Genomic DNA, 27,296 nt, shown 5'->3' with positions numbered 1-27,296 from the left:
ATTATTTTTTAACAAAAATAGTAAATATACAGTATGTTATGTCACATAGTATGCAGCCTCATTGAACTTCTTCTGTACATTGTGTCAGTTTTAACATTCATACCAAAGGTCAGGAATCCCCCATCACAGAAGAAGAGTCCATGTTCTGTGAAGCCCTCAAAACAAGGGGTGACTCCTACAGCTTTTGCTGGGTTATCCAGTGTTTTTCCATCCATCTTCAGGTTCCTTAGACATCCATGGAAACCAGTTAGAGTGGCATCCTGAAAGCACAGATAAATCAGATAACGCGTATCGGTCATAGATTTTGGAAACAAATATCCTTAACAAAAGAAAAGAAACATGAAATGTACAGTAGTGTTTCACGTGCTCACCAGGTTATCTGGACGGTTCCTCAGTGCAGGGACACCCCCAATGTAAACAGGACTTCTTAAAGACAGGACGGAGCCTGGGGGTAGCAGCACACTCTGAGCCTTGAGGCCATCTATTACTAGGCGGAGTTTATTCTTATCTTTTCCAAAGAAAATCTAAAATGGAAATTGCATATTTTTAAAAAATGTTTCCAAAACAAGCTAAATTAAAATCAGCATTTACAGCAGCAATGTTATTCTAATAGTATCCCCCTTGATACTGGGGGGAGGCAAAGCCGTATATTCAATCCACTTGGTTCACTTCTTCTAAAACTACGCCACAGACCACTGTTTTCCAGCACCCTCACCATTTTTTCCATCCCTGGCAGTGCTGCAACAGTCCATTTTCTGACTTGACATAAAACCTTCCCCCCGTCAAATGTTCACTCCTTACCCCCTGATGCTGCCACCCAGTTTGCTGCAGATGGTGCTGCTTGAGGCTCAACTTGTCTCATGGCTGGTGCACCCATGCTTACTGCCTCCAAACCACAAAATAGCATTTTTAACAATAACTTAGCAACATTATTGCCATATTTCATAAGGGCAGCATGAAGTCAATACAGCAGTCAAGGTAGATATAGCTAAATATATTTATATCATTATATATAATGTACAGCTTTATGCCATTTGCCACGCTGGGAGTTGGCATTACAGCAGCTTGAAAACCAGGCTTAAAGACCACTGGTATAAACCTACCGTGTGCCATTGCCCATCGGTGTATCGCTCTTTACTTCTTACTCGATGTATTTTTCCATGGATGTTCATCATAAGGACAAAGCGGGCATTGGAAACATAAAGGGACAAAGAAGAGGTTCCTTGCTCATCAGCAACAAAGAAGAGTAGACCATTGGAAGAGTTCAGATGTACATCCATGGAGAAGTGGAATCTGATTAAGGTGGAAAACAGAAGGTATAACTTGCACGGAGAGCTAACTGTTTAATAGCTAGCTATGTAACTCTAGCCCCTAAGCCTCAGTACCAGAGGGGCTTCTCTGCCAACGGTACTGTAAATGGTAGGTGAAGGACCAGGAGACCTAGTTGGGACACATTTAAACCACAAGCATAACACGTTTTTGATGTGATTCCCACTATAAAGATAGTGGTTAAGTTTATATTGACATGTGATATCTCATGGGCCTATAGCAGTGATGGCCAAAGATGGCACTCGGAGACCTCCTCATGGACACCCAGGGTGTGTCATAGAGTTCACCAAAAAGGAATCAAGGCCTCCTTCTGCAGTCTCAGGCTGCCCAGGACATGCTGTGCTCACTGCTGCATGGGCCTGCAGGGGGAGTGAGGAGGTGTGGACAGTGTCACATTATTATTTAATCTTCTCCTCTGGGCCCTGCGATTCTTTTATGAGGAACCTGGAGGGAACCTACAAAGATAACCGAGATATTCCCTCCTGTTCCTTCAATTAGTTTTTTTAGATTTTTATTCACATGTGTATATAAGGCGATGTTTCAGCTAACTTAATGTAGCCATTTTCAAGCAGTGAAGGGTCCAGCATGCATGGTTGATGCTGCATATTTTCCATGTAACAATGTTGACCATGTCAAGACATATGGGTTTGGATTGTGGGCCTCTGGTTATAAGTGATGTTTTCTGTTTTTGGTGGACTGCTTTTTTGTGTGTGTGTTTGTGGTACTTTAAAATTGTAAAAAATGTTAATAAAAATATTTTATACTGAAAAACAAAAATCACCACCTATTTTGTATCCATCCAAACGTGTTTAATCCCCCCCCCTACATACCGGTCATGGAAAGAACCAGGTGTGCTGGTGAATTTCAGGTGGCTGGATGAAGATCCCCCAAATCGCAACGCTCCCTTCAAAGGTTTAGGAACAGAACAGGATGAGTTCTGTAAGTGTCGGTGTTCAAATAAAGCCAACTTCCTTTGCCGTGCCTGCCAAAATGGAAATATGGATAACTGCAATATCATAGAAAGCAAAAGGGGAACTACAGGATATAAAACTTCTGGATACCTTCATTCTGAGACTATCCTTTCGTGTAAGCGCTCTGATCTCTTGGGGTTGCTCCTCGGGGGGGACTTCTTTACATTTCATGGTTACATTTACACTGCGAATGTTCTGCTGCAGATCTAAAACAGTCTGTGGTCCAGTTACCCTGAAGAAATAACCATAACACTTAAGTGTATGAGTTCACCATACCCCTCTCCTGAAGTACTATGTGTTGTTTAGGTACATAACGTCTTAAAATGGTAAAAAAAAACTATTAGTCTTTGTGTCAATCTAACCTTTTAACAAAGACATTGCTGATGCAGCCACTAAAGTTGGCTGGGGTTGTGCTATCTGGTGCTCCTCCAAGGACTAAGCTGTTGGTAGGAGCTTCCTGCCTTCTTCTGCGACCACCTTGAGATAATCTTCTGCTTCCTTGAAGTTCATCATCCACATATAGCCGCAACCTGAGTGATGAAAAGGTTTACCATAAAGCTGTTGCCAATGTTTCACATGTGCATGTCCTGTATGATATATGTATATATAAAGCTGAGTGTGTGTGTGTATGTATGTATGTATTTCCAGTCAGAGACCGACAGAGACAGTCAGAGACAGAAATGGTCAGAGGCAGTCAGACAGAAAGTCAGAGACAGAGATAATCAGAGAAAACCAGAGACAGTTGGAGACAGACAGTCGGACACAGTCAGTCAGAGACACTCAAAGACAGAAGCGGTCAGAGGCCATCAGAGACACTCAGAGACAGCCAGAGACAGAGACTGTCAGTAACAGAGACAGTTAGAGCCAGTCAGAGACAGACTTAGACAGAGACAGTCAGAGAGAGAGAGAGAGAGAGAGATACATACAAAATATTTTTTGTAAACTATTATGTTATAGCTAAGTGCAGTTATTTACTATCCCGGGCAACGCTGGCTAATATATATATACATATATATACACATACATATATATATATCGTAACTTGCAATCGTTTTTTCTATTGGCACTCTCAAGTTTGTTGAAGGGGGACTCCCAACTGTCCACCATTATTCAACAGGGGGCATCTCACACATTTATGACATATCGGAGGGACATGGGGAACCCAATTATTGAGATACTCATTACATACAGTATAAAATGCTGATATCAGCCCAGTCTTACTCATTCTTGTTGCTGTACAAGGACAGGTAATGTTTTGAACCATCAGAGTAGGGAATTTTGGAGTTCAGCTGAGTGGCCAGAAGCTTCACAGACAAATGGCCATTCTGGACAGCCACCTGGCACAGTCCATCCTGCAAGAAGCAGAGCACCATGGGAATTAATACAATGGCAACGCCCAACCCAAAGAATATTTTACAGAAGAAGACAGGATTGTTCACCTCATTGGTATGGTAGTACATCAGGCCATTACTCTGACTTGTCTGGAAGCCAAAGCCAGCATAGAAATCATCTTGGAAGCTGGGTACATTCTTCAGGTTCATGTTCAAAAATCCATGGCCATTGAACTGGACTGACCTTGCAATCTGTGGGGAAAATGAAGCATGACCATGAAGATGTGGAGATCAAGCCATGTCATCAATGGATATGTAGTTCTAAAGAACTTACCAGGAGGTCCGAGGTGCAGCCATAACTCACTCCTGTAGTGTTCATCCTCTTTAGGTCCACATATTTCCCTAACGCCTTGAGCCCCTTCATACAACCTCTGATGGATCCTCCAGTAGGGAAAATCTCCTTCAGGCTGAGAAAAACAGAGAATGCAATAAACCAAAGACTATATTCACACAATCTTAGTGGGACGTATATACAGCCGCAAGCTCGGCACTGGGCGCACTGAGCGATATGATGCAGCATCGTACCGCTCCGTACACAGGGGAAATGATATGTCCCATCTTTCCCCATGTGCATGCAACGCAACGGAGAGGGTAGGGGTCACCACTCCTCCTCTCCATCGTGGCGAACGTATGCCCGCCGGATACGTTTGTATGAATGTAGCCTTACAGTATTTGAGGAAGTGCAGAAAAGCACAATAGATTCTACAACAATACTGGTTTTTGGTTACTAAAAGCAGCGTAAAAACCAATACCAGGGGTGTTAGAGAAGAAATGAGTTTCCCTAAGGTTGTGTTCACATGCTGCATTTGATTTGTGTTTAGAAACGTAATTCAAGAGCAGTATAGAGGAGCTTCTCCTGAATGCAGATGCATATAGACCTAAACTTTTGTGATCGGGAATAAGCAACACATATTCTGTATGTAACCAATAAAAAACATGTGTCACTCTTTTCTGACTGACTAAGGTCTATTCACTTCTGCACTTGGGAGAAACTCCTCCCGCTAAACTTAAATAGCGTTTCTAACACAACACAAAAAGATAACTACAACCTAAATTACTACAGTGTTTCAGCTGAAAATATCCTGTGAATTGGAGAGGAAAAAGTTTTAGAGACTCACCCCTCTGGAATCTGCTCAAGTGGGAGACCCCCGAGATAGATGTATCGGGAGGACTCTAGGCTTCCACCATCGTATTCCACGCTAAATACATTCAACCGTTCAAATCGCACAAATATCCTCTTCTTGCCACCAATCACAGCGACAATCACTTGGATCTTAGTGAAAAGATGAACAAAGTTAGTAGATATTAATAAAATTGCCTCTCAGGTCGCATATATCACCAGATGGATAAAGGGCTGTTACCGCTTTTGACGTAGAGGTGCTGACAAACAGCGGGGAGGATTCTATCGACTTTGCTCTCTCAGTTCCACTTCCGATATTGTAATACAGGGCAAGCTGACCTTCCTGTGCTGCCAAGCACACAAACTGGTCCTGGAAGAATAGGATATGAAATTGACACCATCTCTATGTGTGTATGCATTAACAGATGTAGCAGTGTGGAGGCTGTCATTCAATACAACGGGTGTGTAAATCCCCGCTGCAAAGTTCTGCAGAGCCATTGACCCTGCAGGGAACAACAGGTGGTCGGAAAGGCCCTATTAAACACTAATGCCACACACCCGATATCACCTAACTAGGAGGGGCACCATACTGGCGACTTGTCCCTAGTATACTGGATACAGAGAAGGAGCTATAGATATAAGCACATTTCTCCTAAAGAGCAAGGAATCCTTGGCTTGTAATGTAATCATAAAGCAGACAGCCGCTGCCCACGCGTAAGAAGAGCCAAGCTGCAGACAATCAATCATACAAGCCATTCACCCTCAGCAATATATACACAGACTAGTGTCTCACTGTTCAACATTTTGATTTCGACAGCTCAATTCAAACTCAAAGTTTATGATAGTACAGTTCCTGTTTTAAGCATCTTCTATTGCATGGAAAATAGATTGACTATTTTAACCCTTCTTCTATAATATATGCTTTAGTTGACACAGAGATAACAATACTTCTTTAATGCTATTTTATCAAGTGTTAATAAGGCCCCTTCCACACTTGCGTTGCAGATCACGTCAGGGTTTGATCAGGGTGCGATCAGGGTTTGGTCAGTGAAAAACGCACATTTTGCATCAGAGTGCAATCAGTTTTCAGTCAGAGTTTGTTCAGTGTCTCAGTTTTTCACGCACGTTTTCAATACAATTTCAATGCGTTTTTCACGCGCAGAAAAAATGGACTCAGGACTGAGCTCTATCTTTTCTATGGCAATTGCTGCGTGAAAAACGCATTGCACTTGCAAGTGTCTCAGAGTGCAATGCGTTTTTGATGCATCTCCATAGACTTGTATGGTGCATTAAAAAAAACGCGCGTGTGTGGGCGTGAAAAAAAATGCAAGTCTGAAAAGACCCATTGGTTACAATGGGTCAGAGTGCAATGCAAGTTCTGCACGTCAAAAGCACGCGCAGAAAACGCGCATGAAAAACGCAAGTGTGAAAGGGGCCTTAGAGTGTAGGTGTGTGGGGGGTATTTATCGGGGCTTCTGTGTGCAGACACTGGCGTTGAAGCCCTTTTAGCTAGCAATAGCAATCATTTTCCCCAATCCGCTGCCTAGGACCCCGCTGAAGCCTCTTGATTTATCCGGCTGTGCCAAAGGCTATCAAACGCCGGAGCACTAGTGCCGGTGTATGATAAATAACCACCAAGGTCTTTGTTGATAGGAATATGTTCCAGTGTAGTGAGCTCTGATCTTATTAGTGATAGGAACACTTCTGTAAAGCCTGGATAATTGTGAGTGCAGCAATAAATGCTGCAACTCAGATAAGTATCACAGTGTACTTTTAAAGGGACAGATATTAACCTCTCCACCAAGGAAGAAGATGATTCCATTGTGAGAAACCAAGCGGACGTCCATTTCAAACCTCTTGACGCCAGGAAGGGTTTCGAGCTTCACTTCAGCATAACCAGTCCCATCAAAGTAAGATCCATCAGTCAGCCAGGGATCTCCTGTAGATTTAGACCTAGGAATCAAATATATCGCATAAGTCGTAGACAACCATTTGCCAAAACAAAAGTAAGGGTGAAAAATGGCACACCACAAGGTAAGGGTACATTCACACGTGGTATGCCCACCGTGCGGGCATACAGCCGTGTGCTGGAGAGGAGGAGGAGGTGACCCCTCCTCCCTCCATAGAGAATAGCGGGACACGGCCGCACACACGCCGAAAAATAGAGCATGCTCTATCTTTTTGCAGTGTGCGGCCCAGATCGGTGCCACACATGTATCTGCGCCGTGCCGCTATTTCCGTCTATGGGGACGTACATGCGCCCGCAAATTTGCGGCCGCATGTACGTCCCCGCAGACGGCCATGTGAATAAGCCCTAAGGAGTTTACTAAGCAGTATTCTAGCAAGCTCTTCCCTTACACCTCATTAACAATATGCTTTAGGCAATTGTGAAGAGGGGGCGATATAAATTTAGGTAGCAGTGTATAAGGGTGATAAAATGGATGCATCTTTTAACTGCCTAAACTTACTAATTCTAGATATTAGACAGTATTATAATTGCTATGACCCACTGTATCAGTATTAGTATGTATTAGTATTAGTATCACATTCAGTTAAACAATTGAACACTGGAAACAAGAATCTGCCACCTACAGAACAAAATCTGGCACTGCACCTTAATACATTCTTTTAAATGAATGAAATTGTATAAATGAATAATTTTAATGAATTAAAAGCAGACACCATTATATATTTTTTCATCAGTTTCTATTTGCTTAGTGTAACTATTTGAATTCCCTGCACATGATTATGAGGTCAGTCATCTTGGCTGCTCTGCTGTAGCCACTTATTCCATATGAACCTGCAGACTGTAGATCACTCACTGAGGAAGTGAAATCCTAATTGGAAGTTCTAACCCATCATGTGGAGTGAAGTGCAAGAGCACAGGAGATTGATAGATAATGACATGGATAATAGGAAAAAACACCAAAAATTATTTCATATATGTCTAACATAAGAGTTAAATAGTAGGTCATTTTCTGATGACAGACAATGTTACCTCAAGGTCAAGAAAATCTAAGAAATGTATACGTAAAGATATTAATAATGATGTATTGGTTGCGGCTGGATACCTGGGACAGGGCTTATCCTTTGTTGTGTCCAGTTGGAAGGTCCTCTCAAAGTCATATAAGCTAATAGGCTTCTCATTCAAAGTGTCCAGTTCAATACAGCCCTTAAAGTTGGGATAGTTCAGTGTGGAAGGCGGCTGCAGACAAAATATTGAACATGCAATACATAATCATTAATAGGTAATACAAGTACAGAAAGGATAGGTAGATAGATATTAGATAGATAGTGACTCTGTGCATAAAGAAATGAGAGTAGAGGCAACAATCATTGATCCAGTTTGCAAAGTTTTCTTCCATAGAAACGTTTTAGCTACATCAGCATTTTTCCAGTGAAATTTAGCTGGACAATGGCTACCTGAACTATTGCCAAGGAATAAAACCTGGAAATGGGATCCGTGAGCACTGCCTATTTTCTACATATCTGGATCTGTTGGGTTCTTTGTACACAACCCTTGGTGCTGTTTCACATATTATTTATGGCTCTGATTACAGGCAGTACCCAGGTTACGTACAAGATAGGTTCCCTAGGTTTGTTCTTAAGTTGAATTTGTATGTAAGTTAAAACTGTATATTTTATAATACTAGTTTTGTAGTTCAAGACAAAAATTTTTTTTGCACCAGTGACATTGATTATCAATAAAGTTTACATCTGATCATTGCAGTCTGGGACTATAGTAAAGCATCCAGAGAGCTTCACCAGAGCTCACAGTGGGCAGAGCGGTCTGTCTATAACTAGGGGTCGTCTGTAAGTTTGGTGTCCTTAAGCAGGGGGCCCCCTGTATAAGCGGTATAAGCACCTTAAGCAATTCCCTGGTATATTATACAAAATAGTTTGTATATATTAAACCTTTCTTTCATAGTCATTCATGGAATAGAGCCATGGTGTGAAATTTACCTTAAATTCTGCAGGATACCCTCCTACATAGAACACAACTCGTTGGGGGTCCAAGTTAAGAAGTCCCTGCTCGCCACTAGCTGTGCTGTCGCCTTTGAACTCATGTAAGCTATCCTTTGTTACAAATATAGACATCTGGGCATACTGCAGGATCCTGTCAGGAGAGAAGGCAAGATGAAGACAGGAGCTCACCTGCTTTCCATAACAAAGAGCGGACATGAAACATATAGGAGCCACAGAGGAGTCTCCTTACTTCCATGAAACCTTATGAAACACAATGCTGATAATACATTCTCTTAGTTTTACAGAGAACTTCCATTCCCAGCTAAGCAGCTGAAGAAAATCAGATTGCCACACATAAGAGCTCCATTTCAGCAGGATATTTGTTTTATACATAATAAAATGGAACGATCTGTGATCCTTGTAACTAAAATAAATTGTGCTCACCTCTCTATGACGACAGTGACAAATTGCTCCTTAATGTCCTCATTGGCGGAGAGGTAGGTTGGTTCCTCATCCCCAAGGCGATAAATGCACTGCAGTCTGTTACCTTTCAAGACCATACCGAGGTAGTCACCCTGACCCTGTGCCACAAACCAAAAAATATTAAACTGCAAAGGTACCATGTCACCAGCATCGCACAGCAAATAGATATTTACTGTGTATCCTGAGTAGTTAAACCAAAAAATTCTCCCATTTATGCGGCCGTCCGTGTATTTGTCATACATATTTGTCAACCTTAACCCGTGATCATAGATGTTAAAAGTTCTATTTGATGAGGTGGTGATGAGTTTAGGTCACGTGACCATTATATGGGTAAACCCTTAAAGTAGCCTATGTCTATAAAGAGTTCTACAAATACTGTCCCCACCATATCCTTAAAGTAATCTTAATGATGTCAGACTCACATCCTTGTGTCCAAGGAACATCACAAAACGTGTGGGGTCAGCTTCAGCTTGCCGCTTCTTCTTATTCTGTGGGTTGGGGTTCTGGATGTGCAGTTTGAGGTAGGTATGGGCTGCTATATCAGGCAGGTTACTTGGGTTACGTAACTGGACCCCGGAGCTGCCATTGAATTTCACGGGGACTCGAACCTGGAGAGTAAAAAGTTATGGACAAATAAGATTAATATTAATAATAATAATATTTTTTATTTAAATAGCGCCATTATATTCTGTAGCTCTTTACAAATCATGGAGGACGTATACAAATATATTACATTACAGAGTACAAACAGTCCTATGGAAAAATAAGAGTGAGGGCCCTGCCCGCAAGAGCTTACAGTCTATGAGGATGAAGGGAGTGAGACAAGAGGTATAAGAGCTTTATATTTTTTCCCTTACACTGTAGGATCCATGGATTTCCCCCAAAACAAATAGTGTTACGGTAAATATATACTCACTTTACTGGCAGCATCCCTGGCCTGTGAGATCAGTTGTCGGATACGCTGGATGCTATCTGAGATACTGTTGTTCTGCCCTTGTTGGTCCTCCAGTTTATTTAGTTTGTCCAAAAGCAGTGGAATGGTACTTTCCAGGTTAGACACTTTAGAGAGAGCAATTTTAGACAGCTGTAAAATTATTTGTAGGTGTACAGATTCTTCTATAAAACATGCCCATCATGATCCATGGTCAAGGCAAGTAGTCCACTGAAAGAGGCCTCCTCAGAGGTCATGGATGGACTTACCAGTAGTTTTGGCCTCATCTACAGCCTTGTTGACGTCTTCGTTCTTCATGTTTCCGTATTTATCCTTCCACTCATCAAGGTTCTTCTTGATATCAGTCAGCGTGGTTTGCACCCTGTTAGCGGTGTTGTTGGCCTCATTGGCTTTAGCTTTAGCTTTGGCTATTTGATCAGTAACATTTTCTGGAAGATAATAAAAAAAGTTGTAAATATAAATGATATATGGCAAGAGAGTCACAGGGGTCACTGAAATTACTCCCGAGTGTCTGGTTGGATGACACCAATACATAATATCCACATCACTTCACATCAAAAATATTTTCCCAAAATACTGCTATCACATATACATATTCTGTACAGATGTATTTCAAAATATATATTTACAGAAGCCATAACTCCCTGTTTCAAATACAAACCCCCAATCCCTAACTTCTCTTTGCACAACCATAGAGTTATAGGGAAAATCCAGTCATCAGCTTAACAGTAATATGCAAGTCAGTCTTACAGGTAATGATCAGCTGATAGTGGATGTTTGGCTGCTTTTTACTTATCCCTCTTAGAACTAAACTAGGATCTCTAACTTTCTCCTGCGTCTAGGGAAGTGGTCTGAGACACACCTCCTTTCCTATTGGATCAGTCTGCTGCTCTCTCCCGCCCCTGCTGCTTTGTCTCCTTAGATTGGATGAGTGGTCTAACCAAATGATGAAAAGCGAATTTCTATCATGGCAAAGGCACTTTATCAATTGTCCAGGCTCTCGCTTTATCAATTATCCACTAATCTATGCATCTATAACACATATATATCAATTTGTTATATACAATATTTTACACAAGTCCAGCTTGGTTTTCAAATGTAAAATCTCAGCAAGGTGGCAAATGTACAATTTACTTTGGTCTACCCCTTCTTGCCCACTCTTGAGTAAAAGGGTATGGTTGCGATGGAAACAATTCTGTTATTTGTACCTCGTGTCATGCTGATTTTGTCCATGACAGATCTCAGTTCTGATTGAAGTTTCTCTTTTTTTGTTTTGCTATCCTGAAGCTTCTTCTTCGCTTCCTGCAGTTTCTTCAGGACATCTGTGGGAAGAGGAGGTCAACAAGTCACTCTAGGACTCCGATAGACACAAGCCGCTAAAACAAGTAATTTGAAATTCTCTGTATGTGTGAAATTGGCACTGAACTGACTCTAAACATATTATCAGCAGCTTCGTGATTTGTAGAAAACAGAGTTATTTTAAAAGCAGTTGACGCTGCCCTGTGGATCCTGCCGCTGAGTAAAATAACAGCATGATGTCCAGGGTAGTGTCAGACCTGAAGATCATAGAATACCATTAGGTGGCACTGAACTAATATTTCTTCTGGAATCTCCTGTTTGTACCTAAGCAGTAATGTTCTGGCTGAAAAGATTACAGTCATAACCAGGAAACTTGCTGTAAAAAAAAAAAATTAAAAATAAGTCACACCCAACACAAATCTTTCCAAACTTACCTCCATTTAACTGATCCTGGGCAGTTTTGGCAGCTTCCTCCAACTTTGAGCTGTTTTCTTTCAATTCCTTTCCTTTCTTCCCAAGCTCATCTGATAGGATGTTCTGTTTAGGTATCAAAGTGTCAGTAAGTGTGTCACTTCCACTCACTTGCTATGAATTGTCTAGCCTATCATATAAATTGGTACCTTGTGGCCCTTACCTTAAGAGTTTCTCCAGCCACTCGGTTGGCCTCTTTTGCAGCTTTGTCAGCCTGCTTTATGGCATCAATGATGGTGGAGTAAGCTCTGGAGGCATTTATGGCTTTCTGGATGTACTCATCTTGATTGGAATCTCCAATGGCACTATTTAGTTTGTAAAATTGGGAACAATAATTTATTTAAGGAATATTATAATTTATTAGAACAAGACCGGTTTTAAAAACAGAATATCTCACTTGAACAAGTTCTTTGCCACTTGACTTAAGAGTCTTGCATGGTCCTCAGCCTGTTCCACAATGGAAAGCTTGCTGCTCGCTGGGGAAAACTTTTTTACCTTCTCCATAATTGCACCCCTAGCTCCATCTAGTCCAGCTGCCAACTTCTCATACTCCTGAAGACCATATAAGCCAATGATGTGATTGTTCACAGGTGACACAGGAGTAGATGTTCCCCTTCCATGCCCTCCTTACCTCTTTCATATCATCTATCATTTGCCAGATGTCCGAGACCTGAGCCAGAGCACTTTCTCCCATCTTGATAGCACCTACTAGCTCCTTGTGTAGTGCTTTCAAGTCTTTGACCTTAAGCTGCATCAATAAAAAAAGATGTTCTAGTAAATGATGGATCACAAGGTTAGAGAAACCAGTGTGGGATTTCATAAATGAAGGTCTCTTTTAGTACCTTGTTCTCTTCCAAGTTGTTATAGTTGAGGCTGTTCAGCCCCTCAGTCTCTATGGTTTTGTTCACTGCCTCATTCAAAGCATCCCGTAAATCCATCACTTCTGAATTGTAGGTCTCCAGTCTCTTCCTGATCTCATTCAGTAAGTCTTGGTTGGCCTTTAGACTTGAGAGCAGCTCAGCTTTTACCCGATCCAATACTAAGAAGAAGAATTATCTATCACATCAACGTACACAGAGGTCTCCATCATACCATGGATATTAATTCTGAGTAAATCCAGAAAAATATTTATTCTAAAATGTATAGGTTAACCCCTACTCATATCTCAATGAGCATAGAGATAAAAGGGACCTCTCTTTTAAAGGCTCTTTCTAGAGAAGAAACTACTTACATTTTTTCCCTTCTTCATGTTCCTTCCCTGCTAGATCTTTAGCATATGTAAAATCCTTGTCTCTCATCTCTCTCAGTATTTTCTCCACATCAGTAATGACCTGTCTGAACTCTTCAGTGGATGTGACGTTACTGGTGTTTGAAGAGCCAATCTTACTTAGCTGATCGATCAGACCTAATAAACAGAAAGAGTTTAGAGGAGGATACAGAGGTTGTCAATAGAGGTTGTCTTGTTTCCATATATACTATTAGAAAAGTCCTTGTTAAACAATTACTAGTGGGGATGTGGGAGGGTGGTTGAACTACTACACAGGATCAACAATATTTGTCCAAAGTTTAAATTTATTACAAAGATAATGGGGCTTATTTACTAAGGGTCCTGCATTTCCGTCTGGTTTTCCCACTTTTCGGGGATCGCACCACCAGGACAGGGATTTAGAAGAGCATTGTGTCACACGCGATCGGATTTTGGCGTCAGCTTTCTTGCAAAACAAATCGGCGAGGCGAGCCGTTGGGCGATCCGACGGATTCGGACAAACCGCGGGATTTAACTTTTAAATTGTGTCGCAAGCCAAGCACTTACATGCACCAGGAAGAAGAAGGTGGCGGACCTGAGTGGGGAGCGACACATGCAGGATATCGGGCGCACGATGTAAGTGAATCGCTGCAGACACTCCGGATCGGGGAACGCACATGACCGGGTAATAAAATGTACTCCTATATGTAACAATATAGGATGTGTACACAAAACCTATTATAGACCCTGTATAAAGCTTAGTTTTACTTGTGGTGCTGTACATACACTGTATATTACAGCTGACCGCCCATTGTCCGGCCATATAACACTGAGTGATCCATTTATAGTTATAGAAAATCTACCATCAAAATAAAGCACGATAAACTGTGGACACAGGTATTGTGACTGATAATCACTGGTAATCCATGGTCTTCTTCTTTCTACAATTAGCTTTTATGCTAATGAGTGGTTCCAGAGCCACTTCATGCTGCAGCGTCACAGGCTGTTAGACGATATCACCAGGACAATAACTGAGCTCACCTGACAATCCATCTAGTTTTATTTGCACCAAGTGGTGCATGTTGTTTTTTTCAATTTTCTACAGTTATTTTACCTTGCACACTTTTACAGCCTGTGAATCTGCAGCATGGATGGGCTCTAGTAACAGCCCTTCAGGCTCATAAGCATAATAAGTTGATTTTATAAAGAAGGAGGCCATAGATGACAAATATAAGAAGATTACCAGAGTGAAGGTTCCCGGATCAATGAATAAGTGTCCCTTTATCATTAGCTGATTCGTCATTGGAAAGAACGGGGTGTCAGCTGTAATTTACAGTAAATGCCTGAAAGGGACTGTCACAGATGTGTCAACTGACAATTTGTCACCCAACTCAGTCCACAGATATAATTACAACCTGTCTCTATCAGTGCTGGTGTATAAAATTTCAGTTGCCCCGGGATCCGACCCTAAATCAGAAGTCTAGGGTTGGATAGGACATTTTGTTCGCCTGTCTGATGCTGCACTGAGCTGCTCTCTGCACCATAGTCCCCACTATTGCATTCCAAGACGAGTTCACAAAGAGACTTTCTGCCGGCCAGCAGTGTGGGGAGAGTAAAGCTACAAGCTACAGGCAGATAAGGGGGGAGAGGAGGCATATAGCAGTGCTGACAGTGTATATTATGGCTATTATAGCAGAGCTGAGAATGTTATGTGTTACATCTATCTCATCATCCATCATTTCTGATTTGTCTCATCTCAGTAGAATGTTCAAAAGCTAAATGAAACTGTAGATAAACCTGTACTCTGACAATCTAATCAGCACACTGCATCTCACAGCACTAGAGGGATCATAATGGGGCACATTTACTTACCTGGTCCAGTCGCGATCCAGCGGCGGGTTCTCCGACGCTGATTCGGGTTCTGCCGGGATTCACTAAGGTCTGTGCGCCGATATTCACCAGGTGTCGCTGCTGCGCCGAGGTCTGCCGAAGTTCACCTGCTTTTTTCTGGTGTATGTGAGTGCTTGATCTTGCGACACAAATGGCTTTTTAAATTCTGCGGTTTTTCCGAATCCCTCGGGTTGTCCGGTGGCCACGCCCCCCGATTTCTGTCGCGCGAAAGTCGGCGCGATTGCGCCAAAAAATCTCGTGCGCCACAATCCCGTGAAATACAGCGCAAAGCGGAAATATTCGGGAAAAACCCGACGGATTCGCGGCTGCGGACCCTTAGTAAATGTGCCCCAATGTGTCTGTTTAGAGAGTTCACGTCCAAACTCTGGAATCTTACCCTGACCAGCCTAGGAAGTGATAGGAGATAAAACAGCAATACAACTTGAGTAAAATTGTAAAGAAAGGGATTAATTTTTTTTTAAAAATTTTTTATTTTAACCATAAATACAACAAAAAAGAATAACAATTTTACAATCCATTGTATGAGACAACAATCAATCTACACAAAAATAGAGAAATTACAATTGCCTATCTATATAGATGCAGATGCTATAGTCTTCCTTTGTTTTTAATGTGCCCTTGTCTCTCCTGTCCCACATTTCCCCACTAGTTTTTGTTCTTACATCCTATTCTTTTATAAGTATGGTATCCATTAAAGAAAGGGGTTAATAATGATCTTTATTGTGTAAACATCACTAGGGTATTGAAATTTGAGAATTTTCTGTCATGGACAAACCCCTTTAAGCGTCCTAAAGGGGTTAAAGCATAGCTACCCTTTCAACAAACTATGGAAAAGGCAGTGGTCCAGCATCCCTCATCTCCACTTTATCTGTCTGTATTTGCAGTGCACTTTCAGCTCCAAAGAGGAGACTGCTCCCATTGCTTACTGCCTCCCTTTGCCCTGCATAGAATTTCTATATCCTCAGTACCAGGTCAACTTTTCAACAAATTGATTTGAACACAGACCACAAAATCTGTCAAAGAACAGTGATGAATGTAAAAGTGTAATAATGTACTTGTATATTCATTATAAATAAGTCCAGCCAACCAATAAATCAGCAAAAATGTAAGTGCATTATAATGATATTGCTGGGCACAGCTACTAACATATATGTTGGGAATAAGTGTCTCAGCAATGGGGAACCAACTTCTGGAATTAACAACAATCACATGAACTGAAGTCTCCAAGCGGTCACCATAATAATGGTTTTGGGGTGTGCATCCAAGACTACACATCAATATGTGTCCCATTAAAGTGAAAGGATTGGTGGTTATAAATGCATTATTATACAAGTATATATTCTCATGATCGCTGTGGGTTATAGGGGTCAGATCCTAAGCTTTTGGACATATGTTATTTTGCAGAATATTGGAATTTAACCATTGCATATTTAAGTTGATTAGTTGCATTAGTTCATGCATTTTAGGACATGTAATGGGAAAAGTTTAGTCCTTCATACAAGAAGGCACCAACAGATTCTAAAATGCTGTAAATGATTATGTACAAATTATATAACTGTGTACCTGAAAATATTAACCCTTGCCTGTAAGAAAAAAAAAGGAATAAAAAAAGCTCACCTAATGAAATATTGTACAGAGACTTGACTTGGTGCAGCAGGTCTCTCGCCTTCTGATTTGTGTCTCTGGTCGCTTTTTGTACACTCACTGCTGTTCTGTTGGTTGCATTCACCTGGAGAAAGCAGAGTTTATATGAGGTTACACCCATCTATCCTATAAGCTATACCCAGTATTTGCAGCTCTACACCAGGATAAATAAATATGTTAATAATTATTTGGTTACTACTGTATATGCTGGAGATTCCCGAGTGAAAATAAGTGGAAAATTCCCCTCTTACCTTCTCCTGCAGTGCATCAAAGTCTTGAGCGAGACTAAAACTGTCATCTTCCAAATCATCAGCTTTATCTTTAATACCGTTAATAGAGGTTTGATACTGGAGCCACAGATCCTAGAAGGAACAATGACACAATGTAAGTGTTCCCTCATGCATAATACAACCAAACAAGTGTAAGGTCCCGGCTTACCGTCAGGTTTGCAATAGAAGCATTGAGGCCGCCTAGACGAGTCCAAGCAATGGAACTAATGCTCAAGTTGGTGAGTTGGTCCCTGATGCTGGGAATAAAGTCCGCCATACGTTGTAGGTCCTCCAGGAGAGTCACTACACAACTATCACAAGCTGTAGGAATCACAAAGAATTACTATATGAGAGAAAATCAATATGAAACATTACTAAATTACATCCAAACTAACTAGGGGGTTCCTTATAGATGCTATGCTGGAGTAGCTCAATGATAATTACCTTATAACATGAGAAGGTCAGCTCTAGATTGGACATGGGTGAGGCTGTGGATGTTGTGTACCTACATCCTACACTTTTCCAAGACATTTGATACAGTTCTGGAGGTATTTATTATTTTTGGCACAAGGTGTTGTTTTTTGACTCCTGATTTTGCACTGTGATATATTGTGGTGCGTGGCATTAAAGTATTTGGCACACCTCAAGAAGAAGAAATGATTGTCAGAAAGTCAAACCACATTCAAGAAGGGGTTTAGAAGTTGGTAGACTTGCTCTTCTTTGGTCTTATTATGCAACAAAAATTGCACTGAAAAGTATCAGGAAACTAGAACTGAAGGAAAAGTTTGGGGATTGAAGAGCTGTACCCAAAAAACTAATTATGAGCGTTGGGAAAAGAAGCTAAATTGTGGCGCTGACACATAATAAATATAATACACATGGTGCAGCGACAAAAAAAAAACATGGCCGCCCAAAAAACTGGCACAATGTCAATATTAAATGCCCCCACCCCTCCCCCAATATGTTGGTACATAAAATGAGATTGCTAGGCTTGGGGGAAATATACACAATAGGGTAAACATTATCAACAGTGATGCAATAATTGCAATTTGGCTCACTGATGTGTAGAGTGCATCATATTATTGAATGCTGGTGCGTGGTCTTTGATAATCTGGTGCAGCCTGCACGCGCGATCATACTTTGCCACACATTTCTGTCGAGTCGCTATGATAAATGTGACACACGGTCCGAATCGGCACCAAGACTTCTCCTTATGTCCAGATTTTGTGCCGCAGACACTTCATATAATACACCATAATTGCACATTCTTTTCAGTACAAAGTAGTACAAAGAATAGAAAACTGGCACAGTTTAATAGATCTGGGCCATTGAGTTTGGAAAAATGGTGGAACATGGAGCTTACTGAATATGTTTGTTGTTCCAAAATGTACAAAAAACATAACATCTTCCTTATGCTGTTATACCACTGCAGAGTCAGTGCTGTTTTACCATCTATTTTTTGTCTGATGTTTGCTGGGCCTATGAAAGATTTATAAGTCTGCAGAGAGTTGTTCTCTCAGTACTAAGATAAGCAGTTTTCATTTGGACACTAATCACACCGCTAACTGCATAAGGGAGTGCTCCCTCTCTTTTCTTTTAAATATTGTGATGGTGAGACACCAGACAAGTTCAAAAGGGAGCACAAAAATATCACAAGTCATGGGAATGAGATATTTTACATTGATCCAGGTATTTATTCTGACTGCCATACAGGAAATGTTTTCCTCATTATGGGCTAAGTGGCCTATAGAAAAACCTAATGGGTTTTGGTTTTTCAGGGGACCAACAATGTAGAACTATAGGTTGGAGTGGGCTTGATTGACCTCTGTATTCAACCTAGCCTAATTTGATATCTCTAGAATACTGAGGTGGTAATACTTACGCTCGCATTTCATCACTTCAGGGCCATGGCTGACTGGTACCTCATATGGGCGGCTACAGGTGTCACACTGCTTTCCAGTTAGCCCATCACTACATGTACACTCTCCAGTCCGTGGGTCACATGAACCTCCTTTACAATGACATTCTAAGGATGGACAATTAAGGTCATGTATTAAACAGTTATTGAAAAACAACATCTCCTAGTATGCTCCAAAAACTGTAGTTCTGTGACTGCTGTGAAATTGCAGGTGAGAGGCCAACAAAGAAATATAACTTACTTGTGCAACCACTAGGACTGAAGCCCCAATATCCAGGTGAACACTGTTGGCAGCGGGGCCCTGTTACACCAGGGAGGCAGTGACACTGACCGGTTTGGGGATTGCAACTGGAACTGGTTGAGCCGTCGCCACAGCTGCACCTCTGACATCCTGAGCATCCGTCAAATCCATAAAAGCCCTCCTAGAAGAGATATAAAATGGAATGTAAGAGAACAGACCTCAGGTATCCACAATCCTGCTGGAAGGACATCTTATGCTTGTTCAGCTTCTGCACGGATCTTAATCTATTCAACTGTACTACTGGAGCTAGAGGTAGCGTCAATGACAACTTGCAGAACTGTTAGTTCAGGTTCTAATACTGGACTCTATAGTACAATAGAGGTAGAATATAAAACCACTTATGGTCACTACTTATCTCCATTATATTACCTCACAGCGGTTACAGGTGGGGCCAGTGACTCCAGGTTTGCAGTGACATCTTCCAGTTCTTGGGTCACATGTGTCTGTTCCACAAGAAGAACAACTACAACCTACAGAACAGAAAATGTTATATTGTGAAATTATTGGAAAATAACTACTATCAAGCTGGTGCTCCTAGGGTAATTGCTTGTTACAATGTAATGTGTACATGTATTGTGTCCTGTACCACCAGTACCTGTTAAGGCTATAATAAGATGTTGAGTACTTACTGGTGCAGTTCTTGGTGACTATCGCATCTCCATAGAAACCCGGAGCACACGTCTCGCAGTGCGGACCAGCAGTGTTGAACATGCAGCCAGAACAAGACCCAAATAGCGGGTCACACTCATTGAACAGCATGTTAGAGTCTGTGTTCCCATTACAATTACAGGGCAAACAAGAGCTTCCGATGACCATAGGGTTTCCATAATAACCAGGAGCACAGCTAGTAAAGATGAACAGGATAATGTCATTAGGGCATAAAACAAATATATACATAGATCCTTGCTTGCCCAACCAATAGACAGACTCTTATAATATCCTGATCGCTCCCGCTACTAAGCTGCTCGCACAGATGTATAGCTTGCAACATAGCTTTCTCTCTTATAAACAGCCCTGAAGTTGTGCAAGCAGATCAGGATAGCTTTGCTACCACTGAAAATGTAGGTATAGATAAAACTATTTTACAGTGTTGGAGAATGTACATGCAATTTAATGCCAAGTGTACACAGCAGAGAACCTGAGGGCTGGACACAGTGTTATGCTGCAGTACAAAACAACTGCAAATGGTGAGAGTTGTAGTTTTGCAACAAAGAAAGCCTCAGGTTGGATGCTACCAAACTACAGCGAAACTTACTTGTGGAACTACTATCGCAATCATATGAGCTGTATGCACAGGTAGCAAAGATGGAATTCACCATTCCCATGTATAAGACATGGTCCTCATAGATACCTGTGATATTAATTCATTCTTTTCTGTATTCATGAATCACATCTGTTGGTTCCCTTACTTACCGCTCACACTTTGCCCCAGCATAGCCCGGTTTACAAAGACACTGAGTAGATAATCCTCTCTGCACACATCCAATGGCAAAACTGTGGGCGACAAATAAAGTGCACAAGTTAAAATTATGTAACATTTGAGAAATCCCATTATAAAACACTCATATGACACTTACTTGTTGGAGGGGACAGACAGCGGGCAAGGGCAGGCGACACAATGTAAAACCCCTCCCACTGTACCATTGGACACAAACCCTTCTTTACAGCGTTCACACTGGTCACCCTCAGTGTTGTGTTGGCATTTCTGTAGATAAGGTCAGATGTTAATTAAAAAGAAAGGACTATTGTGCTTCTATTAGGGAATTGGAAAGAAAGACTCACCACGCAAGTGCCAGTCCCTGGTAAACACTGGTCCGAATGCCCACCGCAGTTGCAGGGCACACATTTGCCTAAGAAGAGACCTTTGTCTCTGTAAAAGCCAGGAGCACATTCCTGTGAAAATAAGAATCTAATTTAATGAAGGACTGGCAGTCAATGAAATCCAGTAAAAAATGTTATCACAATGATGTTGCTTTTAAGCTGTGGTCAATAGCACTAGAGGGTATGTGCGGTGCCCACAACACATTCTTCTGTTCAGACGTATGCCCTCTTCAAAATCTATGGTCTGGATCTTTTATAGTGATATTGTTTGTTGGAGGAGTCTATTATGGGGTTCAGTTTTCAAATGCTTGGTTATGAGTTGCACATATAACTTGCAATATGGTGCATACAGTAGGACCAGTGTAAATGGTTGTGCTGTTGAAAAGACACAGTGGTAGAATAATTGTAATATATAGAATAATTCTAAAAGGTCATGGTTTACAATGTGTTAGAACCCAGTTGTACATTGTAACAAAAGGTTCCTCCTCAAACCCAAGTTACTAGCCAATAACACCAGCATAGAATAAAGACAATGGAGACAATACAATGTTTGGAGGACTGATTTGGAAGCACTGAAAGCAAGTTATATACCTGACAGGAGTCACCACGGTAGTTGGCAGGGCACATACACAGCTCCACATTGCTGGCTCTCACTCCAATACCTGTCCCTTGACCGATTTCCAGAACAACTTGGCGTAGGGATACCATAGAGGAAGACTGGGAATTCAGGGCTCGGATATGTAGTGCTTCCAAATTTGCCAAAACCATCATAATGTCTTCACGAGATACAGGATAATTAGTGCCAATGTGAATGAAGTTACTCTGCAAACCAAAGAAATAATAAACAATTATAAATGTCAAGCCAAGATAGTAACCAGAGCTCAGTGCCTTTATCTACACTTATATAACTGGGCTATACCTCAATTAGTTGGACCTGGCTTCTATGAATGTCTCCAGGTAGAGGATATTTTGGCTCGAGGTAGGCAATAGTCATTTGGTTCCCCTGTAGGGAAAAACATTTGTTTTATTTCTATGAAATAAAAAACTCCATGTCATTTGCACTTGGTTCACATACCTTCAATATTATATCTGGCCGCCGCTCCACTGGAATGTAGATCTGATCTCCTCTAATGGCCTCAGAATTCAGCTCATATCTCAAGAACCCACCGTAGGAGGAAACCTATGGAGACAGAAGCAAAATCTTAACCCTAGTACAAAGCAGCGACTTTGTGCACTGTGAAAACCACCGCTCATAGTTTATGCATTTCACTTATTTCTATGTTTCCATGTAAATTACAAACTCACTCGGTCTCCAAGGTAGCTACGTGGTGCGTGCCAGTAGAACTCCTGGTAGACATCAGGAACATCCCGCAGATCAGCCTCAATGAGATCTTGAGCAATGATATGTGTGATCTCCACCTCTTGGCGATCTCCTCCAACTAGAACCCATCCTCTCATGTCACTAAACTAAAGAATATTTACAAAATCAGGTTAAAATTTTGGAGCATATTTTTTCTCTAAATATACATAGTGTAGGTAGAGAATTCCTCACCTGTGTCCGATACTTGGACCCAGTGTGGCAGCGATCTGTGGCTCCAAAACAGAAGCATCGGGTACAACCCTTGGGATTGTCGGCATCCAGGAAGAAAGTGCCCAGGCGACACTGGTCACAGTTACGTCCTTCAACATTTGCCTGCATAAGGAACAAAGGTTTTTTTTTTTTTTTAAATGAAACCTACTTTCTAATCTTCTGCATGATAATCTCCACATAGTGGGTATCTTGTGATATCAAATGCGAACACATATCAGCAAACCTTCTACTCCATGACAGGAATATTCAACAAACAAGCCCAAATGAGTGTTGTCTGGGCTAACCACAATTCACACAGGCATACAACATAGCCAGTGCTTTACACTAGAATAAGGTCTCTGGAAATTTGCAATTTTTAAATTAGGATTAAGGTAATGAAGCTTCCAAGCAATATTAGTCAAAGTTTAGGAAGCTACCTTGAATATATAATATGATAATTGGAGGTTCAATTCCATACCTTACAGAGACACTGCCCCGTAACAGAATCACATATGGTTTGTTCAGTACCCGCCCGGTTACATTCACAGGGTCTGCAGTTGGGGTAGCCATAAAATCCAGGGGCACATTTTTCACAACGACGTCCCATGATGTTTGGTTTACACCTATAAGAGTAAATCAGTTCCGTCAATAACAGATTTAATTGTGGTAAAAGTATAGGCGCATCCAAGACAACATTTGGAAGACACTTGCCATATGTTATTGTCCCTTGCCCTTATTCCTTTTGAATTATAGACAATAAATTATTGGACAAAAAGAACAGAGTTATACGTCACAACTACCACACACTAAAAAGCATGGTTTGTCATCTTGAGCCATTTGGGTATGGAGTTTCATAAAGTTCTAAGGAACATTAAGTGAACCATAAAGAATAACATATTGAGCACATTTGAGTAGATATGTGCAGTGTAGGGAGCAAAGCAAAGATAACCCCTACAATAAGGGATCCCTATAAGGGATATCCATGGATGGCAGTGGCATTAAAAAGGAACCATACTCCCCCTCTTTTGCCAAATAAATGATTCAACCTTTCAATCAGACAATATTTTATTAGTATTTGGTGCCAAAATTCAACTGTTCACCAAAAATATACATTTCTTCTAACTTAGGTAAATATATACATATATAGTGGCACTGTCACTTACGTGCACTGTCCGGTCTGGGTATCACAAGCTGGTTGGGTTATGTTCTGCAGTCCAATTTTAGAGCAGTCACACTCCTCACAGCCCACTAGCGGGTGACAGCCAAATGTTTGGGGCTGGCACACTGTGCAATCCGGTTTCACTGTGCGAGGTGGGCAAATGCACTGTCCGGTAACTTCATCACACAGGCGCGTCCCACAGTCACAGGCTGTCAAAGGGGGGACAAACAAATTATTAGCAGACCTGTAGAAGGGGAGCTAAGCTTTCCTTTTAGAAAATACTATGGGATAATGAAAGCTGAGCTCTGACTGGTTGCCATAAGTAGGACAATTTTACTCCCAGACACTTCTTATCAAGATCAAGATCTTAAAAGACTGAAGAACCCTTTATGACATAATTTACCCCTTTCCTTATCTCCAAAAATACCCAAGCTGCAACTTTAGCAGAGACACATGTTTAAAAAGTTACAGGAATGTTTACAGTCTATGCCACCTTTTAGTTATCAATGGATATTGGGCTTGGTTACTCTAGAATAGACCATCATTATTTTAGCGGGGTCAGGAACTTACGTTTGCAGTCAGGGAATCCCCAGAACCCTGTGGCACAGCGAGAACAATCTCTTCCGATGACATTAGGCTTACAGGAGCACTGGCCTCCATATGGCTCACATGCTGTGCTCAGAGAGCCAGCCTCATGGCAGTTGCAGTACTGGGCCCCATTATTATAGAAGAGCGACAGAGATATTGCAGCGTCTCTGCAGAACTTAGAGGTGGCTGGACTAGAGGAAAACACAGAAACTGATCAGTAAGATAACTCTGGGGAACATATTGTCCATTTGCAGCTTTAGTGATCCCTTATGCTGTTGTGGAATCACAACTATAGATACAAGTTGGATACGAAAACATTATATGAATCAAATTTAGGGGTGGGTGATAAGGAAACCTACTTGCTCTGGAAGCTGTTGACTCCGCACTGACTGATAAAGTTGTAAGATTTGTCCAGTGGCTCTTCCACCAGGTAACTGGAGCTGTAGCTGTCCTCAGGAATGACCAGTATGTACTCCTAACAAAAAACATCCCAGAAAGATCAACCAGCGCATAACAGCTGGTCCAGAATATGACATAAAATGTAAAATCCTCTTTCACTTACCAGCCAAATGATTTTGCCATCAGGAACACGGATAGTTACAGACAGGTCATTATCACTCACGTCTAATATGGCTTGCTCCTCAGCAATAACTAAACTGCGGCAGCCATAACCATGAGGGCAGAAAGTAGTATTAGCTGAACCTAATAGAGAAAAAGAGGAAGCAGCATTATTACTATAACTACTCTACTGCTATTGTCTACACACAAAATGAAGCACAGTTCCAAATATTATGAAGTAACTGTTCATCCCAAGTTCTCACCTCGCCATACACGTCCTCCATTGACTTGAACCTCAATGGTGAATGAGGGTTCTAATGGCTGATAGTAGTGGATAATAAAGGCATAACGTCCAGGGTTCTGGACACGGCCATTGTAGGTCACCTCCGTCTGGTTAGGAAGAAGAAAAAAAAGGTAATCATATAAATCGGATCATATATATATTGACAGTTTGGCTAAGTAACTGTGCTGCCAGATGAACAGGTTAGTCACACTGGACCCACACAGTCAAACATTGAAAACAGCAGGAATCTTAGGAAGTAGAATATCAAAATATTAAGCATTTCCAACAAATGCATCAGGTAAGACAAAGAATAGCAAAACAAAAGCAAAAACAATAACAATATAACTAGACGGGATGTGGAGGAATTGCAATATGGCATGGAACCTTTGTTTTTTCTTTCTTTGAACAAAAATCCATTTTATGAGAAAAATTCTAGCATTTACAGTCCTATTTCAGTCGTGCGGGACTGGTGCGTGGGTGGACATCTAGAACTTTGCTACAGTTTTCTTAGCACAGTACAGTGCGATGAAAAAGTTCTGAATTAATAAGTAGCATGCACACCTTAGGGTTGTCTGGGACAGCTATCTTATCAAAGAGAAACTTGTATATCTGCTCCCAGAAACCCTAAACATTACCATAGCAAATGAAGAAAGTGCCCAAGGTCTCAGCACATTTAGGGCACAAGTCTGGAAAACTTACATTACTAATTCTAGATGTCGTTAAATATGCAAGATGGGTATATAGGTGGGATAGGAAAAGTGTTATCTACAATCTGTTCCCCTTAAAATCTACCAGAGTAGAGATAATGATCTATAAGATTTGCATAGTGATGGTTTTTATGCCAGGTTTGTGAATGACCACAATACAAGCCTCATTCATGGAGCTTGGTAGGGAGCCTGATTTTATGCTTCATACTGTACAGATTTTAAACTAAAGGAAAAAAATTGTATACAAAGTTTACAAACCTCTGGTGACTGCAGGTGGATCAATTTAGTAGCATCTACAGCAGTTGGGGGCAATGATGCAGGATGGGATGGCACCTTCTGTCCATTGCTGGCGTCTGTTCTAGTCTTCCCATCGGTCAACACAACTGACTGCGAAGGTTTATGGAATCTTGATGGTGTGCAAGAACCACTGTGGATAGAGATAACAGGTGAGAAATCAGCCAAGGAAAACAACTGTATGCAACACTGGAGATGTGACCATAAGGACCATACCTGCTAGGGTTGAACGATCCATGAACAGCAATGCAATGGACTCTCGGCTCAATATATTCCATGGTGTACTGATCAGCAGGGATCAAGAAGATCTTTCCCTGGTAGAGAAACATATCAAGAATAAGCATAAAGTGTAGATCTACAGCAGTCATTTATAGAACTAAATGGTGACAATGGTCTCATTTTCAAAAATACTCACCAAGTGCAGTTGTGTCTTGTCTGCTGAGAATCGAATGGTGACTTCGGTGTTAAGATCGAAAAAGGCCACCCTCTGTTGGGCATCCAAAGCTACCCCACGACACAAGAAACTGTAACCACAAGAGCTTAGTCAAGTCACGGACAGTCACTAGAATAAACCAAGAATGCCTTGAATGTAGACTAACCTGTACTTGCAAGGGTAGAAAGTAAAGGTTCCCTGCTGCGGAGGCATCTGGGGAGAGTTTACTGCTACATTGGTCATCTGAAGGTCCTCCTCATTGGCATATTCAACAACAATGGCGTAATGACCCGGGTGAGGAACTGGCAGATGAAACAGGACGTCAATCTAGAAGACAATGTGCAAGTTAGTGACAGAGGTCAATGTTACCAAGTAAGAAGCAGTGGCACCATACTCACATCACTTCCATAGCATCCAATAAGTGGTGGGTGTCGGGGAGTGATCTGCTCAGTCTGACAGGGCCGTGGAAGGTTATTATCCATGCGACAGACTCCTTCAATGCCTTCTGATGATGGAAATTCTTCCAAGGAAAGATATTTGTACAAGAGACAACTGGAACAAATAATTGAAGCATGCAGGATTATATACTTCTTATAATGTTCGAGAGGATTA

The 27,296-nt window shown here is 41.3% G+C and overlaps 1 protein-coding gene across 1 annotated transcript in view; it reads right to left on the bottom strand.

Moving 5' to 3' along the window:
- LAMA5 (laminin subunit alpha 5) overlaps window positions 1-27,296 on the bottom strand; it is a 102,121-nt gene that overhangs the window by 4,136 nt on the left and 70,689 nt on the right. The window contains exons 26-76 of the mRNA XM_072110965.1: window positions 27,083-27,236; window positions 26,851-27,011; window positions 26,667-26,775; window positions 26,468-26,565; window positions 26,216-26,384; window positions 25,231-25,357; window positions 24,972-25,111; window positions 24,769-24,884; window positions 24,392-24,600; window positions 23,826-24,030; window positions 23,141-23,285; window positions 22,645-22,785; window positions 22,398-22,559; window positions 22,168-22,272; window positions 22,012-22,095; window positions 21,684-21,914; window positions 21,054-21,164; window positions 20,849-20,976; window positions 20,685-20,765; window positions 19,901-20,115; window positions 19,641-19,741; window positions 19,212-19,392; window positions 18,935-19,078; window positions 17,222-17,373; window positions 17,035-17,145; window positions 16,757-16,868; window positions 13,214-13,387; window positions 12,825-13,021; window positions 12,614-12,730; window positions 12,380-12,534; window positions 12,146-12,287; window positions 11,946-12,048; window positions 11,421-11,534; window positions 10,461-10,640; window positions 10,177-10,319; window positions 9,683-9,868; window positions 9,222-9,358; window positions 8,775-8,928; window positions 7,883-8,016; window positions 6,605-6,764; window positions 5,053-5,181; window positions 4,810-4,964; window positions 3,966-4,098; window positions 3,740-3,883; window positions 3,522-3,652; window positions 2,663-2,830; window positions 2,391-2,532; window positions 2,160-2,311; window positions 1,104-1,293; window positions 372-524; window positions 104-260 (exon numbers count right to left, since the gene is read on the bottom strand). Of these exons, the coding sequence (XP_071967066.1) occupies window positions 104-260; window positions 372-524; window positions 1,104-1,293; window positions 2,160-2,311; window positions 2,391-2,532; window positions 2,663-2,830; window positions 3,522-3,652; window positions 3,740-3,883; window positions 3,966-4,098; window positions 4,810-4,964; window positions 5,053-5,181; window positions 6,605-6,764; window positions 7,883-8,016; window positions 8,775-8,928; window positions 9,222-9,358; window positions 9,683-9,868; window positions 10,177-10,319; window positions 10,461-10,640; window positions 11,421-11,534; window positions 11,946-12,048; window positions 12,146-12,287; window positions 12,380-12,534; window positions 12,614-12,730; window positions 12,825-13,021; window positions 13,214-13,387; window positions 16,757-16,868; window positions 17,035-17,145; window positions 17,222-17,373; window positions 18,935-19,078; window positions 19,212-19,392; window positions 19,641-19,741; window positions 19,901-20,115; window positions 20,685-20,765; window positions 20,849-20,976; window positions 21,054-21,164; window positions 21,684-21,914; window positions 22,012-22,095; window positions 22,168-22,272; window positions 22,398-22,559; window positions 22,645-22,785; window positions 23,141-23,285; window positions 23,826-24,030; window positions 24,392-24,600; window positions 24,769-24,884; window positions 24,972-25,111; window positions 25,231-25,357; window positions 26,216-26,384; window positions 26,468-26,565; window positions 26,667-26,775; window positions 26,851-27,011; window positions 27,083-27,236 (7,442 nt within the window). The remainder of the gene's footprint in view (window positions 1-103; window positions 261-371; window positions 525-1,103; window positions 1,294-2,159; window positions 2,312-2,390; window positions 2,533-2,662; window positions 2,831-3,521; window positions 3,653-3,739; window positions 3,884-3,965; window positions 4,099-4,809; window positions 4,965-5,052; window positions 5,182-6,604; window positions 6,765-7,882; window positions 8,017-8,774; window positions 8,929-9,221; window positions 9,359-9,682; window positions 9,869-10,176; window positions 10,320-10,460; window positions 10,641-11,420; window positions 11,535-11,945; window positions 12,049-12,145; window positions 12,288-12,379; window positions 12,535-12,613; window positions 12,731-12,824; window positions 13,022-13,213; window positions 13,388-16,756; window positions 16,869-17,034; window positions 17,146-17,221; window positions 17,374-18,934; window positions 19,079-19,211; window positions 19,393-19,640; window positions 19,742-19,900; window positions 20,116-20,684; window positions 20,766-20,848; window positions 20,977-21,053; window positions 21,165-21,683; window positions 21,915-22,011; window positions 22,096-22,167; window positions 22,273-22,397; window positions 22,560-22,644; window positions 22,786-23,140; window positions 23,286-23,825; window positions 24,031-24,391; window positions 24,601-24,768; window positions 24,885-24,971; window positions 25,112-25,230; window positions 25,358-26,215; window positions 26,385-26,467; window positions 26,566-26,666; window positions 26,776-26,850; window positions 27,012-27,082; window positions 27,237-27,296) is intronic.

This window comes from Engystomops pustulosus, chromosome 6, assembly GCF_040894005.1.
Source record: "Engystomops pustulosus chromosome 6, aEngPut4.maternal, whole genome shotgun sequence".
In the NCBI taxonomy this organism is placed as follows: domain Eukaryota; kingdom Metazoa; phylum Chordata; class Amphibia; order Anura; family Leptodactylidae; genus Engystomops; species Engystomops pustulosus.
The sequence above is the reverse complement of the archived record's forward strand: the minus strand, read 5'-3'. Positions and strand labels throughout refer to the sequence as shown.